This window comes from Psammomys obesus, unplaced genomic scaffold (assembly GCF_907164565.1).
Source record: "Psammomys obesus unplaced genomic scaffold, mPsaObe1.curated_primary_1811, whole genome shotgun sequence".
Classification (NCBI taxonomy): Eukaryota; Metazoa; Chordata; class Mammalia; order Rodentia; family Muridae; genus Psammomys; species Psammomys obesus.
Genome location: NW_026596057.1, coordinates 8,310,883 through 8,327,907, shown reverse-complemented (window position 1 = coordinate 8,327,907; position 17,025 = coordinate 8,310,883). Strand labels below are relative to the sequence as shown.

At 34.1% G+C, this 17,025-nt stretch overlaps 1 protein-coding gene across 3 annotated transcripts in view; it reads right to left on the bottom strand.

The window, feature by feature from the left end:
* The window catches only part of Suco (SUN domain containing ossification factor), a 63,594-nt gene that overhangs the window by 19,370 nt on the left and 27,199 nt on the right, over positions 1-17,025 (bottom strand). For 2 of the 3 annotated variants that reach the window (XM_055624516.1, XM_055624515.1), the window contains exons 10-16: positions 12,472-12,579; positions 11,005-11,110; positions 9,300-9,320; positions 9,040-9,095; positions 8,512-8,603; positions 7,726-7,791; positions 793-861 (exon numbers count right to left, since the gene is read on the bottom strand). In XM_055624516.1, coding sequence (XP_055480491.1) covers positions 793-861; positions 7,726-7,791; positions 8,512-8,603; positions 9,040-9,095; positions 9,300-9,320; positions 11,005-11,110; positions 12,472-12,579 — 518 coding nt within the window. The remainder of the gene's footprint in view (positions 1-792; positions 862-7,725; positions 7,792-8,511; positions 8,604-9,039; positions 9,096-9,299; positions 9,321-11,004; positions 11,111-12,471; positions 12,580-17,025) is intronic. The other variant, XM_055624517.1, reaches the window with a different exon arrangement.

The window sequence follows — 17,025 nt, the reverse complement described above, 5'->3', positions numbered from 1 at the left end:
GAGCATTATTCCTTTACTTATTTGATAGTATAAATTTTGCAGTTTTACATGATTAATATGCTTCTAGACCAGAAAGTTATTAGAAAATGAGGACGTAAAATGGGTAATTTTGAAGCTTATACTTGGCTTAGTTGTTTCCAAAAAATAAAAGGCATGTTACTCTCCTAATGACACTATTTGCCATTCTCTAAAGACAAAAAAAAAAAAAAAAAAAAGGCTTACTATATTGATATATTTACTACAAAAAAAAGAAAGCTAATATAAAGTACCACTAGTACTTCAAATTCTCAGTAATGAGATGAGGGCAGAGAATCATTACAGTCATAGCTAGGAAGAACCAAATAACAATTCAGTTGGGCAGGGCGAGAGGATCCTGACACCATCCAGACACTAACAAGACTAAAGTAGAAGAAATATTAAGTTCAGGTCAGCCTGGCAACTTCATGAGACCTTGACTCAAAACAAAATAATTTAAAGGCTATGTATAATGCTCAGCTGAAAAGCACTTGTACAGCAGATGTGATGTCCTGGGTTGAATCAATTCTACCAGGGATCTGGAGGGGCAGGGATCAATTCATAAATTTTATGTAGATGAAGATCTTTCATTTAAAACAAACAAACAAACAAAAAACCCTCATGAAATTCAATAAACAATGGCTACTACAAGCTTGCTAAGTTATTTTCAATGGTCTCTCAATTTCTAAATAAAAATTCTGTTATTAATTCCTTTTTCTAACTTAAAGGATCCATGAAGTACCAGCTATTTTAAAGACCCATAAAATTATTAGATACCTTCTGTCAAGTCTTCAGTTTTTGCTCCCAGAATATTAGCAGCAATATTCACCATATTTAGAATGGCATCTAAAACAAAATTCAATCAGAAAATAATACCAATATACCTAAACAGTCTCATTAAAATTTCAAGGTAGTAAAAAAAAAAAAAAAAAAAAAAAAAACAAAAAAACCTTAACAATCTTATTAAAATTTAAAGGTAGTAAAAAAAAAAAAAAAAAAAAAAAAGTCCATAAAGGCCTTTTAGCCTTTTTCTTTTGAAAAGTTACCTTTTATTTTCTATCAAAGTCTAATATAGGACATAGATTTTAGCCAGAGTAAGTTGAAATTTTAATGTTCAGAAGGAATTCTAAATGCAGTTTTCTTTTTAAATAAAAATTTCTCCTATCTTTTACTAAATACTAAATGTGTCTTTAACACATTACAAATTCAATTATAGTTCAACTTATAGCCTGGAATGGAACATGGAGGAAATGAGGTGAGCAAAATTCATATTTCAAATTTTTCTTTAAAAAGATTTTTTACCTTCAAACAAACAAACAAACAAACAAAAAAACCAACTTACATAGACAAAAATTTCTAAATGAGTGATTATTATCGGTAACAATAAAATGGGAAGATTATTATCCAAAGAAAAGCAGAAAAAAATCTACTATTAATTTTATATATTATCATATAATATCTACTGGGTCACAAAAATTGGTAACACACATAATTAAATTTCATTGATGACTTTTAAAACTAATTAGGCAAAACAGTGTTTTGCAGGTTATATATACTGTCCCAAATATCTTTGTGTGGATAAGGCAATTTTTTTTTTAAAGTCAAAGTTAAAACTAAGATTAATAGATAAAACAGTTTGCTAAGTTTGTTGTTCTGATTATTATTATTTGCCCCCAGTGAGATATTTAGCGAACAAATAAAAGGTGGTACAAACCTCCATTTCTATATAAAGACCTATATGAATGAATACATGAGAACTGCAGAACGGCAGAAATGCACAAGAAACTGATGATGAGAGTGGCGAGTCTTATAGTAATATAATTTCATAGAAATGTCCCCATTTTGCTTGAATTGCCATTTGATGTCAATTTTCAATATCACACATTTACATTAAAGTACTAAGAGTGGGAAGAAGCTGTACTGTAAGCCTCCCAAGTTATTTCTGTCTTAGTCTCTTCATAGAAGTGATTTAGAGTTTGCACTACATTTTCAATGAAAATCAAAAATATGCAAAGAAAATATCTAAGGAAAGGTAAATCAAGAAGGCTGAGAGCCAGCTCCACACAGTCACACAGACCCAGGCCTGTAAACATGTGTGTAGAGTGGGGAAAAGACTTCTGTTTTAAAGGGGAGCCTAAATAGAGTAATTTTGATATGCACATAATTGTGATTTTTAACTGAATATGAAACAAACAGGGTACTTTGTTTATAGTCGTAAGAATACTACAAAGGCTGCCACTTTCAAATGTCATACCCTTAGATGTAACAAATTCGTCAACGAAGAAGTACAGTCCTGGATTTTTACTAAATGATGCTTCAGCTGAGGTAATGACTGAGACAGTAACCTCCATTACTTTACAAACCTGCAAGTAAGGAACAGAAACTCCTGCTTCTTTATAAAGCTACTCTGAATGCCAATAATACCACCCTATTGGACATGATACTCTACTTATACTGCCACCTAAAGTTCAGTCAAAGCTGCCTGCTTTACAAAAATCAAAGTTTTGAATCTATAGTTTATTCTCTTGTATTCAAAATAAACTTACATCTCAAATTTCCAATTTAGGTCATCATTAAAGAATTCAATGAACCTGTTTTATCAGGTATCTTCAGGACTGGCTGCAAAGCTCTCCTCTGTGGCCTAACAGGACTGCTCCTCCCTTGGGGGGTGGAGAGGCCAAAGAGCCAGTCATTGAGTTCCTGTTAGAAACAGTCCTTGTTCCCCTCACTATGGGAAACCAATTGGTTACTGAGCTACCACAGGCTACATCTGAGCAGAGGTTCTAGGTTACATTCATACATGGACCTTGGTTGCATGTCAGTCTCAGAAAAGACCCTGTGCCCAGATATATTTGGTCCTTGTGGAGCTCCTATCCTTTCCTCATCAGACTAACTCCCCTTCTTTCTTATGATTCCCTGTACTCTGCCAAAGGTTTGGTCATGAGTCTTTGCTTTGAAAACAATGCTAGTTAGAGTCTTTCAAATGCGCCCAGTAGACTCCTGTCAATGTTCAATGCGCATCCCATCTGTCTTTCTAAACGAGGATTGATAATCTTACCCCATGTCCGCTCTCTTGATTATCTTTTTTAGGTGTATAGATTTCATTATGTTTATCATATCTTATAGGTCTATATAAGTGAGTATATACCGTGTTTGTCTTTCTCCTTCTGGGATATTCAGATGAATGGGGAGGAGGTCCCTCCTATTAGTGGACTTGGCAAGGGGCATGGTGGAGATGAGGGAGGGAGGGAGGGACTGGGAGGGAATGAGGGATCGGGACATGGCTGGGATACAGAGTTAATAAAATGTAACTGATAAGAAAAAAATAAAATTAAAAAAAAAAGAGTTGGATGTATTAGTTTTACATAAAAAAGTTTTACAAGAGCAGCCAGCAGATAATTTATTTAATGCTTTTGTTCACTTACTATTATAGGCTATTCTACAAAAGCCATAACAAAGCAAAAATATAAATCTGTATATGTAAATATAAGCTATGGTAAATTAGGTGCTAAGGTGTTATGCAACAACTTTTAATTTAATATTAATTAATAACAATTCTCTAATAAATATTAATAAATAAAAAAAAGAAAAAAGGAATTCAATAAACAAAAAGCTTTGTTTATTTGTATAAAGAACTGTCTCTTGTGTTATTTTGAACTTAATTACTAGCTCTACAAGAAGATAGTATTCTATATCTTAAAAACTCGTCATCATTTTAGAGGATTGCTTCGTAACAAAAGCAAAATTTGGACGATTTCTACTTTCTCAGCTCATCTAACTAAAGGAAACAACTTCATTTGGTCACAGAACATTCACACACACACACCCCTTTGGTCTTTTGAGACAAAGCAACTTTGTGAACAGTTTACTCTGATAATAGGCAAATGTGGGGCAGTTTATTATCATAAGCCACTAAAATTGCTTCATAATGACTAAAGTAGTAACATCAAACACAGTCCCACACTGGATTAAATATTCCATTTCTCTGAGTTAGGCCAAGTTATTCATTCCACATTATTCCTTTAGGAATCAAATACTCTTAAGGACCAAACATCTCTACATTATTGCCAAGTCTTCAGTACACCATTGGCACTTTGGCTACAGAAACAAATTCTTGTCTAGGATGCAAAGATGGAGTGAGTAGTTTCTGTTTATGTTTCAATACATCAAGACAAAGCAACCAAAATCCACTATGCACTCAGATCCCTTTGAATAATCATTTCTACTTTCTCTTTATAGGACCAAATATTACATATATATAATTTTTCTAAGTACATGTTGATTTAAAACTGCATTTTGTCTTAAACATGTTATCTAAGAGAAAAGAGAAACTTATAAGAATATCAAAGTGGAGAGCCTTCTGGTAAACCCACAAGACAACGCACAAAGTGAAGCAGAAGAAACATTAGGAAGAATCTGTGTTGATATAAAAGATGTAAGTGCTTTAGTTAAAAAAAAATGTAAGCAAGAGTCAGAAGACTGTGAACAGGCATCCACACATGCTGCTCTTAAGACAGCCATACCTCCCTTTGTAATTACTGAAGTTACACAGTAACGAGTATGTCTAGGTATAGAGTGGATATGTATTCTGGTGATGTATATGGCCTATGAATATTAACTATAGGTTAATGATCCCTATTCCAAATCTCTAAAGCCTGAAAGCCAAAACACTTTAAAATACACTTCTTGAGCACTGACAGTCCCACAAGTAGAAAATTTAAAATATGACCTTATATGATGAATCAAAAGTCAAAATACAAGCACACTACAAATACTTTGTAAAGTTACCTTCAAGCTATGTGTATAAACTATGAAACAAGGAAATTCCAGGTTTAAACTGATATCCCATCCTCAAGATATCTAATTATGCATATCCAAATATTCTGAAAGCCAAACTGGGAAATACTTCTGGCTCCAAGTACCTCAATTAAGGGATACTAAATTAAGGTCCCAATAGGAAAAGCAGTTTCTATTAAGATTAAAGTTACAAAATTCTGGTTTGTAGAGACTACGTACACAATTTTTAAAAGGGAAACCTTTGTGTGTTGGTACAGCTCTAATCCCAACACTTAGGAAGTAGAGGCAGAAGAATGACAAGTCTGAAGCAACCTGTCCTACAAAGATGTTTCCAAAACTCTAAAGAGTGGGAAGAAAACTTAGTAACAGAGTGCTTGCCTAGCATGTGCAAAGCCCTAGGTCTCCTTTCCTGCACCAAAATGCTGCATTCCAAATAAGCCCAATCTCAAACTCATTTACAACTGCTAAACCTGAACATTCTACGGGCAGACATGGGCTCTTTAGATTAATTCTACACATGTATGTACTCCTTACATTATTAATTATCCTATCTTAGCCAATGTAGCTAAGTCAGGTTCAAAAGCTACCCCTAATTCTTCAGGTCAGATCAGTGAATTTCATGACAACAAAGTAATGCTTTCATCTCACCACCTCTCGATTTGAAATTTTAAGACATATATGTCAAGTCAAAAAGCTATTTTCCATACTATAGAGCAAATAACATCTTCTTGTCCCTATCATTTTACTATGCAAATTATTTCAATACCCAGAACACTCAAAGGTAAATGGATTGCCCTTCAAGATCCATAAAAGAAAAAAAGGAAAAAAAAATGTTACAAGCAACACATTTCTCAATGAGAAAGAAAAACAAGTTGAACCAAAATAATATTCTATATATAATTAATTAAAATAGTATAGGGTTAGAGAAAAGATTACAAGTAGGGAAATCGTTCTACATTTACATATAATTACCTTTTAATGGCATCCACAAACCAACCCCATATGAAGAAAAAAATAAACCCAGAATATTAATAGGGCTTTCCCTTATCTAAACTATAGTAAAAAAAAAAAAAAAAAAAAAATTACCTCCCTTTTGTTCTTTTTCTTTTCCAGTAACCATCAAAAGCTAAAGATTGTTTAGTCTGTATCTAACTCCATGTATAAAAAGAAAAGAAAAAGGTGTTTCCTCAGAATTAGCTCAGTATCTTTAAGAATGACCATTACCATAACATATAATAAGTATACAAGTATACAATAAGAAAATGATAGAAAATTTAAGATACATAACATATTATCTTATTTTTCACCCCTAAAATTATGGTGTACCACAGCACTATTTTCATATCAGCAATAAAATAACAACAGACCCTAATTTAGAGTAGCTACTCAAATCTAAAAAACTAAAAACTAAATATTAGCAACAGTGATTAGGTTTGTAGCTGAGTGCTACAGCACTTCCCCAACATATGAAAGAAAACAAAAACAATGAATATAAACAGAGTATAAAGTAGGAGAAGACAAGGAACAGGACAGAAGCTTTCCACAGAGGACCTCTGAAAGACTCTACCCACCAGGGTATCAAAGGGGATATTGAAACTCATAGCCAAACTTTGGGCAGAGTGCCAGAATCCTTATGGAAGAAGAGGGAAGATAGAAAGACCTGGAAGGGACACAAACTCTACAAGAGAACAACAGAGCCAAAACACCTGGGCCTAGGGGAGGCATGCAGAGACCAATACTCCAACTAAGGAGCATGCATGAAAAGGACCCAGACCCCCTAGTTCAATGGAAGCCCAATGGCTACTCAGTTCCCAAGTGGGTTCTCTAGTAAGGAGTACAGGGGTTGTCTCTGACATCAACTCAGTGGCAGACTCTGATTACCTCCCCCTCAGGGGGGTGCACCCTTGCTAGGACATAGAGGAAGATGATGCAGCCAGCCTTGATGATACCTGATAAGCTAGGGTCAGATGATACCTGATAACCTAGTCCTATCAGGGGACTAGGCATGGGGGGGGGGGGGACAAGAGGGAGAAAGGGTGGGACTGAGAAGAGACAAGGGAGGGGGCTGCAGTGGAGATACAAAGTGAAAAAATTGTAAAAAGTAAATTTATTTTAAAAACAAAGTATAATGAAATAATATGAAATAAACATTATATAAATGGATTCTCCTCTTGCATGTATCTTTAACACTCTTACTCTTATCCCTAGCAGTCTGCTAAAATCTATAATCCTTTACATAGAAAAAAAAGAGAAGGAAAACAGGGAAGATAAAAAGAAAGAGAAGTGACTTAACTCCATTTTTGGTGACAGAAAATTTATATAGTCACACTGGTATGACCTCTAGTTATCTTATTATTAATTATTAAATGCAAAGAAAATGCTTAGTTAAGTTTCATATTACCAGCAAAAATAATGTTTTAGTTGGGTAGAATTTTTCTATAAGTATCTCTAGGTAGCCAACAACAAACTATACCACCAACTAGGTATGTTAGGCACTTTTTCACTGACAAGAGTATATTGTATTATTACTATTAAACTATTATTGCATGCTAGAAATAGCTTTGATATTTTACTGCTAAATAGAAAACTAGGTATATGCACAGATGACCAAGTCTTCATTCACAACAAATTTACTCATGTGCTGCTTCCTTAATAATTTTTCCTCAAGAAACACACAGGCCTGTCTTCACTACAAAGAGATCATACTCCTCAAATCTGATTAAATCCAATGCCTACAATTTCTTCTTTTTTACCTACAATATTCCATTCCCACATAAATATCTTTCAAAACTAACACAGGTCAATATTGAAAGTAGTAGCATCCTAAACTACACTACAACAAATAACCTGTCAGTAGGAGAGCAAGAAGGGCTCAGACTTTAATGGCATAAATAAGGAACCCCAAATACTCACTTGTAGCAGAACCAAGAAGATTTTTTGAAGATTTATCTTCCACAGTATTATAATCCAGGGGATAATCTGTTTTAAGGAAGATAAAAATAATTTTGATTAAAACTAGTTCTAATAACTGTGTTTAAAAGTTCCTGTATTTTGTAAGCCAACTGACATACAAAAACACTGTATAATAAGTATTAATTATAAACCTAAAACATGTTCACATAAAGAGGTTCAAAAGCCTTTAAAAGGCATAAATCAAGGAAAATGTTAATGCTAACCAAAAATATTAAACGTAACTTTTAGCAAATGCCTTTGTATTTTTTGGTAGGAAAATGACAAAATATAACTTAAATTCTTAAAGTTATGGTTTACATCATTTTTATCAAAGCAGCCAGAGGATAAAACTTTCCCTTCTGACTCAAAGGGGCTTCTAAAAGACTGGAGACTTCATGGGCTTGCTCCAAGGCTCAAGGCAAGTCAAAGGAATCAACACTTACTTTTTTGGTTTTATATCTTATGAGTTTAAGAGAGCTCAGGCCCAGAATTGGGATACACTTATAATTTGTAGCACTAGTGTTACAAAAGAGAGCTCCAGTTACAAAGAACTCACAGATGGGTTTGGGAAACAATGTACATTACAAAAAGATGCATATTTAAGAAAAAGTTTGCTACTAGAGTTAAAAACAATAAACTATAAACTGACCACAATTGTTGATTTAAGCCATCCATGACTCATCCTTTACTCCTGGATTACAAGAAGAAGAAAAAAATCCTAAGAGTCACCTGCTTAAAATCACTCACCATAGTCCTCATCAAATAGTTCCTGACGTTCTGACTGATACTGGGAGTCAGCAATTTCTTCATACTCTTCCACCATGCTAGTACCGAAAACCCTAGTGACAATTTCATTATAGGTTTTCATTAAAATAGAAGTTACTAAGGCTCATCTCTTCACAAGAGCAAATTACAAATATTAATTCTGGTATTGTTTTATGGTCCACTAGCTTTTGTACTTCAACATAAATATTTTTAACATTTCTTCATCCACTACTTCCATTAAAATATAAAAGTAACTTAAAACATTTAGAAATATAATGACCGATTTTTCTATCAGTCTGTGCTTTTATGTATTATCAATACAATAAAGTAAACCGAAACATTTACAAAATGAAGTTTATTTTTCAGCCTATCTTGGTATTTTTTCATAACACATTCAAATGGAGGCTTAATATCATTAATTTGACATAAGCAAAAATTCTCTCTATACTTTAAAAACATGATTTTCTGTATCACTTGTAAAAACACAGCAATTATTTTGTTTTGTATTACCTTATTAGGCTTAAAGGACAGAAGTGCTCTGATCCAAAATGTGACACTAACTCAACCTGAAAAATAAAAGTACATGAACTGGAAAGGCAGCAGGGCACTTGCAAGGTTAATACACTCAGTCTTCTCATTACAGCATTTCTAAAAATACATCCGTTTCTCCCAAAAATCAATACTTATAAAGCTTTGGGATTGGTTTTCTTTGTAATGCATTAATATGCCATGCTCTGTTATTCAATATTGCAAAAGAGAAGGTTGCTAACCTTTATGTACTTGATGAACATCTGAAGCAAGAAAAAGGAAAAGAAAAAGGAATCAGTTGCAAAGTCTGGATCACATGCCATAAGTAACAAGTATCTGCAACCCCCATGTATGAAGTATAGAAGCAACACACAGTGACAGATAACATTGTAGTACTCTTAATTCTTTGCAGAAAAAAAGCCACAATTTCCGGTTTTTACCATAACAACTGAAAAGCACAATCTAAATACTTTAATAGATTAGCTTTAAGCTAGTAACAGTGAAATAATCTTTAAGTTCATTGCTATTGTTTTCTATCTGATAAAAACAGATTCTAAAACCAATGGTTTCTAGAAACCATGTCTTACATTAAATATTACAGCCATGTAAAGTGCATATATCTACAGGTATGTATATATTAATAAATTAGTTTACTATTTTGTGGTTGTAAAATATTGGATCCAATGTATTACAGGGAAAGTATAAGCTCTGGTATTCTATTATTTCATATAAAACTAACACAACTAAAAGATGTTCCACTTACGAAATGCAAGTTTTAAAAAGTAATTTGCATATTTGTATTTAGTTCCTTTAAGGGAGCATATATCCAGGTAAGAATTTGTGTATATATATAGTATTCATCACTGTAAGAATCACAAGCAAATGGCTTTTAGACTTGTCTCTACTAAAAAGGTTTTTTTCAAATAAAGCAATTCATAAACATTCTATAGTTTCTCTCCATTAAACAAATAAGCAGGAAGTTTTACATGGCAATTTTTACACTGAAAATATCAACTGCATTTTCAATATAGAATCTAGCACTTTTGTATTGAAATTAGGAATACTACAAGTTTACCCATCTGTAGAAATCAATTTAATTCATGCTTTAAAAAGAGAGAGTAAAATTCCAGAAGGCAAAATCAAATAGCTGTTAAGTTCTTATATTTTAAAGAAGAAAGCACAGAAATTAGAAATTCTGCAATTCCAAAAGGTCTTATTATTAACAGCATGGTACTTTAAGAAATGTCCATTATTTTCTATTAAGGAAAAAAGGGGTCAGGAAAGAGACACAGAAACTTCCATAGATATTTAAATTAAATTCAAGACTGACAGCTGGCAACGTGAAGAATGGGAATATTTAATGTATCTAAATTTTTATCTGAAACTGCTAAATGGGCATAATGTTTCATTTAAATATAAAAGAGGAAGCCATAAACAGATGGATATTAAAATTGAATCAATCATCTAAGAATAAGATTTTAACAAATTAAAAAATAATCAAACCTACTTAAAAGATTCCAATGGCAGCAATATTGTAGGTTTCGAAAAAAATACAATACCGGGTGGATGACAATTTACAGACTCTACAGCATGCTGCGCATAGTGCTGCATGACTGCACTTCCCACCCAGAGGCAGCGTATGTACCTGGGGAGTTAGGCCAGGGTGGGCCACATGAGACTCTGCCTTAAAATAAAAACTAAACCCCAAAACAAGACTTGTAACTTGGAATTTTATTAAAGCCATAAATAAATGGTTTAGTCTAGATTACCAAGAACACAAAAATGCCAGAATAATGGTTGTCTATAGAACAAAATAGCCTAGAAAGTATTTCATTAATTGGTATTATGCTATGAGTTTCCTCTTAGTTTCCCTAATTTCTAAATGAGCAGGGTGAATAACTAGAACATCTTCACTATAGTACACAGTACTATATGTACAAAGATTACCTTCACATATTTTGCATACATCTGTTCATCCAGAGGGAAACTTTGGACGTTCCGCTCATCTCTACCATGGAAAGTACCCAGCTTAATCCATTTATTTGTGGGATACCTAAAAAATATAAAATAATTTTATCATATACTGTTTTTCTTTCCATTTAAATAAAACAGGCCCTTGAGTTCCACTCCACTAGAAAAGATTACTTGGAAAAAAAATCACATTAACAAACAGAAGACAAGGAAGGACAAAAGCAGGTGCAAAGCAACTTTGAGGATTTAGGGAACAAAAGTAATCATATAATACTGGGCAAAAGAAGAAAAGGGCTGTTACACACAAGCAGTGATGGCGAAAGTGATGAGGAAATGCATGAATACAGTACTAGTAGAAAGCAGGCCAGAAAAACATTACTTTATTGTATTTAAACAGACATCTTCCATAGCTAATTCCTTTACAAGGAAATCTAGTATTCAAACTCTAATCCTGTTACTGTTTGTAACATTTAAACAGCCCAAATTAATGAGTTCTCTCTTCTCGTCTTTAAAAAAATGCACACTTTAACTTTCAGAGCCAGATATGACCATTTAAGATACAATATTAGGGGGAGCAATCTGAAAAAGAAAAAGGTTAGTATTCATAATAGCAGGTGGAATTCTCAAGATATTTTGAGAACTGGCTTGAAAAGCTATTACAGATACAGAGATGACTGTGAGGCAGAGGAACACTGAGACTCTGACATCAATGACAGCAGCACAGCCAAGTAACAGTATCTTCTAGGGCAAGATACTGGCATACTAAGCAGCAAAAAAAAAAAAAAAAAAAAAAACACCTTCATTGTGGGAGAAAATTAAATTCTAATTAAAATTGCTTTCCTTAAAGGACAAAATATTCTCAGATACAAAAAATAAAAAGATACTCGTGTTAGTGGAATAAAAAAAAAAAAACTATATATGAAAGGCTGAAAAGAATGTATTAAAATGCTAAAAATGTTAAATTTTAGTTTCCAGAAACAGAAAATAGTTCTCTTCCTAAAAATTTCTTACATTATTACTTCTTCCATAATTACGCAAGTAAAAAGAGTTTTAACAGGTCACCAACATGAAGCACTTATACATGCACACTTTTAATAATTTTTTAAAGAACTGTCTGAAAGTAATAAGTGTAATGATTAAAAGAGCTGTGAAGTCACACAGTTCTAGATTGGAATTGTGTTTCTTCCAAATAACAAATCATGGGACTTAAGCAAGCTAATCCCTTATCTATGTCTTCAGTTTATTAGGGAGTAACATAGCATAGTTGTGATGTTTAAGTATTTCAAGAGCGAAGTAAAATAACTGATTAACAAGAAACCATAATTCAAATATTATCACAAACTGATATTATAAATGAAAACTTAAACAAAGGAAAACAACAAATTGGCTTAATTTTTACTCTGAAATTCTATGGACTCTATAGAAAAAAGTTTAAAAATTTACCTGTCACTGATAGAAACTAGAAAGTCTTTGGGAGTAGAAGAAAATAACTCATAATTTGCAATATCAAACTGTTTCACTTGAATTGGCTCACAAAGTTCAATAACAAACCTTCAAAAAAAAAAAAAAAAACAAGACAATTATTTACATAAACCAATAATGCCATTCATATTAAATATCTGCAATCAATTGGACATCCACTAGTTACTAAAATATATCACAGGAGTAGGATTAGTAACCTAACTTACCCATTGGTGAAAATGTCTTGGTCAGGACAAGCATAATCTAGTGAGAAGGAACACTGATATTTGCTGACTGTCTTTGTTTTGTTTCACTTGACAGGGTTCCTCTGTGTACGCCTGGCTGTCCTGGACTCGCTTTGTAGAACAGGCTAGCCTCAAACTCACAGCAGTCCTGCTGCTTTTGCCTCTCTGAGGGCTAGGATTAGAGGCACGCAGCAACATGGCCAGCTTGCTATGATATTCTTAAAAGTACCTTCCTTAAAAAAATGATTTTACTACCGTGTTGATTTTTCTCAAAGAACCAGCTCTTGGTGTCACTGATTCTTTAAATTGTTTTCTTTATTCTAATTCATTAATTTCAGCTCTTGAGTTTGATTATTTCCAATATCTACTCCTTTTGGGTACGTCTGCTTCTTTGTTTTTTCTAAGGTTTTTAGGTGTGCCATTAAGTTGCTTGTAGGAGATGTCTCAAGCTTCTTCCTGGAGGCACTTAGTGCTATGAACTTTCCTCTTAGCACTGCTTTCACTGTGTCCCATAAGTTTGGGTAAGTTGTGCTACCCTGCCAAAAGCACTCTACAGATTCAAAGCAATTCCCATCAAAATACCAACACAATTCTTTACAGAACTTGAAAGAACAATTCTCAATTTCATATGGAAAAACAAAAAACCCAGAATGGCTAAAACAATCCTGTAAAACAGTAGATTGTCTGGAGACATCTCCATCCCTGATCTCAAGCTGTATTACAGAACAACAGTAATAAAAACTGCATGGTACTGTCATAGAAACAGGCTGGTGGGCCAATGGAATCGAACAGAAGACCCAGAAATAAACCCACACACCTACAATACTTGATTTTTGACAAAGAAGCCAAAACCATATAAAGGAAGAAAGACAGCATCTTCAACAAATGGTGCTAGTCTAACTAGATGTCTACAATAAGAAACATGCAAATACCTCCTATTTTATCACCCTGCACAAAACTAAAGTCCAAGTGGATCAAGACCTCAACATAAAACCAGACACACTAAATCTGTTAAAAGAAAAAAGTGGGAAAGAACCTTGAACTCATTGGCACAGGAGACAACTTCCTGAACAGAACACCAACAGCACAGGCTCTAAGTTCAATAATCAATAAATGGGACCTCATGAAACTGAAAAGCTTCTGTAAAGCAAAGGATACTGTCGCCAAAACAACTGCCTATAAACTGGGAAAGGATCTTCACCAACCCTATATCTGACAGATATCTAATATCCAGTACATATAAAGAACTCAAGAAGTTAAGCAGCAACAAATCAAGTAATCCAATTAAAAAATGGGGTACAGAGCTAAACAGAGAATTCTCAATAGAGGAATATCAAATGGCAGAGAAACAAAGAACTGCTCAACATCCTTAGTCATCAGGTAAATCAAAACAACCCTGAGATTTCACCTTACACCCATCAGAATGGCTAAGATCAAAAACTCAAGTGAAAACACATGCTGGAAAGGATGTGGAGAAAGGGGAACCCTCCTCCATTGCTGGTGGGAATGTAAACTGGTACAACCACTTTGGAAATCAATCTGGCGCTTTCTCAGACAATTAGGAATAGTGCTTCCTCAGGATCTAGCTATACCACTCCTAGGCATATATCCAAACTATGCTCAATTATACAAAAAGAACATTTGCTCAACCATGTTCATAACAGCTTAATTCGTAATAGCCAGAATCTGGAAACAACACAGATGTCGCTCAACTGAGAAATGAATACCAAAATTGTGGTACATTTACACAATGGAATACTATTCAGCAATTAAAAACAAGGAAATCATGAAATATGCAAGCAAATGGTGAGAACTAGAAAAGATCATCCTGAGTGAGGTATCCCAGAAGCAGAAAGACACACATGGTATATACTCATTCATAAGTGGGTATTAGACAAATACTGTAGGATAAACATACTAAAATCTGTACACCTAAAGAAGCTAATCAGGAAGGAGGACTCTGGCTAAGATGCTCAATCCCCATTCAGAAAGGCAAAGAGGATGGACATGGGAGGAGGGAGAAAACAGGGAACGGGACAGGAGCCTACCACAGAAGGCCTCTGAAAAGCTCCACCCTGCAGGGTATTGAGGCAGATGCTGAGACTCATAGCCAAACTTTGGGCAGAGTGCAGGGTATTTTATGAAAGAAGTGGGAGATAGTAAGACCTGGAGAGGACAGGCACTCCACAAGGAGAGCAACAGAACCCAAAACTCTGGGCAAAGGTGTCTTTTCTGAAACTCATACTCCAACCCTGCATGGAGATAACCTGGAACCCCTGCACAGATGTAGCCCATGGCAGTTCAGTGTCCAGGTGGGTTCCATAGTAATGAGGACAGGGACTATCTCTGACATGAACTGATTGGCCTGCTCTTTGAGCACCTCCCCCTGAGCGGGGAGCAGCCTTACCAGGCCACAGAGCAAGACAATACAGCCACTCCTGATGAGACCTGATAGACTAGATCAGATGGAAAGGGAGGAGGACATCTCCTATCAGTGGACTGGGGGAGGGGCACAGGTGGAGAAGAAGGAGAGAGGGTGGGATTGGGAGCGGAAGAGAGAGGGAGCTATAGAGGGGATACAAAGTGAATAAACTGTAATTAATAAAAATAAAAATAAATAAAAAAAGATCAAGGCCAATGGTTCAATTCCTATCACTTAAAAAATGTGAAAAACTAATATGATTAAGATGTCACATTCTAACTACTTGGGAGAAAAATAGAGACACAAAATACAGACATAAAAACTGCTTATATCATCACATTTGTGAAAAAAGAAACTCATGGCTAACGTTCTGATCTATTTTAATCAATTTTCCATCACTGTAATTTAATTTTTTATTTATATTGATTGATTCATTGATTAACTGATTCATTTGTGTGGGCACACAAATGCCATGGTGTATGTGTGGCAGTTAAGTTTCTTCTCCTTTTACCATGTTGACCCATGACCCATGAGATCGAATTCATCACCATGCTTGATGACAAGTGCTTTACATGCTGAGTGATACTGCTAGCCTCAAATGAAATCAAAGGTATTAAAATTAGCAGTGTTCAATTTTGGAGAAAAATAGAACTAAGTTTTGGGAGATCTGGCTTCAGAGACAGGTCATGAAGAGACCCAAGTAACATTTATGGAATGCTTACTCTGGCACATATATCTAATTAGATAATTATATTATCCTCCCAACCAGACTGCATAGGATACTGTATAGAATCATTTAATAGATAGTAGTTGACTACTTCACATTTTTTTCTTCTTATAAGTAACAGAACCACCCAAGACGTAGCTACAACGTGGCTCCCTATCACAGACTTTATGTTTTATGGTTTTAGATAATGTGTTGCAACCACAAGTGCCAACTGTAACTTTCAGGTAACTCTAGGTCCAGGTGATCTAATGCCTCTCTGGACTTAGACACCTGGCATACATGTGGTAAACAGAAATACATGTAGTCAAAACACCACTAAGACACTTAAATAATAAATAAAAGTGCAAGTTAGTAGCACTGCCTTTAAAATAGAGAAGAGTTAAAAATGTTTGTTGCCACTTTCTATTCAACAATTTTCAAGGTCAAGTCCATGTTAATGAAAAGGTAAAATGTGATGATTTTATATCATTCTGGTAGAATTCTGGTAGAATTCTGGTAGAATTCTATATAATGAATTATATAGAATTATATAGAGAGAAGCCCCATTGGCTACTTAAAATTTTTAGCAACAGAAAATATAAGGAAGTAGCTATCTCTGCATGTATGCATTCCATATATATAAATACATATAAACATATAAGTCAAATGCATCTCTACATACAACAGTTTCAAAGAGGTGGTTACAATAGTACCAAAAAAAATCTGAAGAATAAATTTCAGAAAAAATACTTTTATGAAAAAAGGTTAAATATGTTAAACAATAAAGATGAAGCTTAATTACTAGTAAGAAAATTTAGTATCTGTCATTTAATGATTCAATATAATCTCAAAATCTCCACATGGAAATCAGGTATTTAACAAGAAAGGTCTAAAAATAATAGTAATCAATCAGAAGCAAAAGAACTTAAAAAAGTTCTAATGTACAAAAATCTGCCCTAGGGCTGGAGAGATGGCTCAGAGATTAAGAACACTGGCTGTTCTACCAAAGGTCATGAGTTCAATTCCCAGCAACCACATGGTGGCTCACAACCATCTATAATGAGATCTGGTGCTCTCTGCTAGTACGCAGGCACACATGCAGGTAGAACACTGCATAATAAATAAATAAATAAATAAATAAATAAATAAATAAATAAATAAAT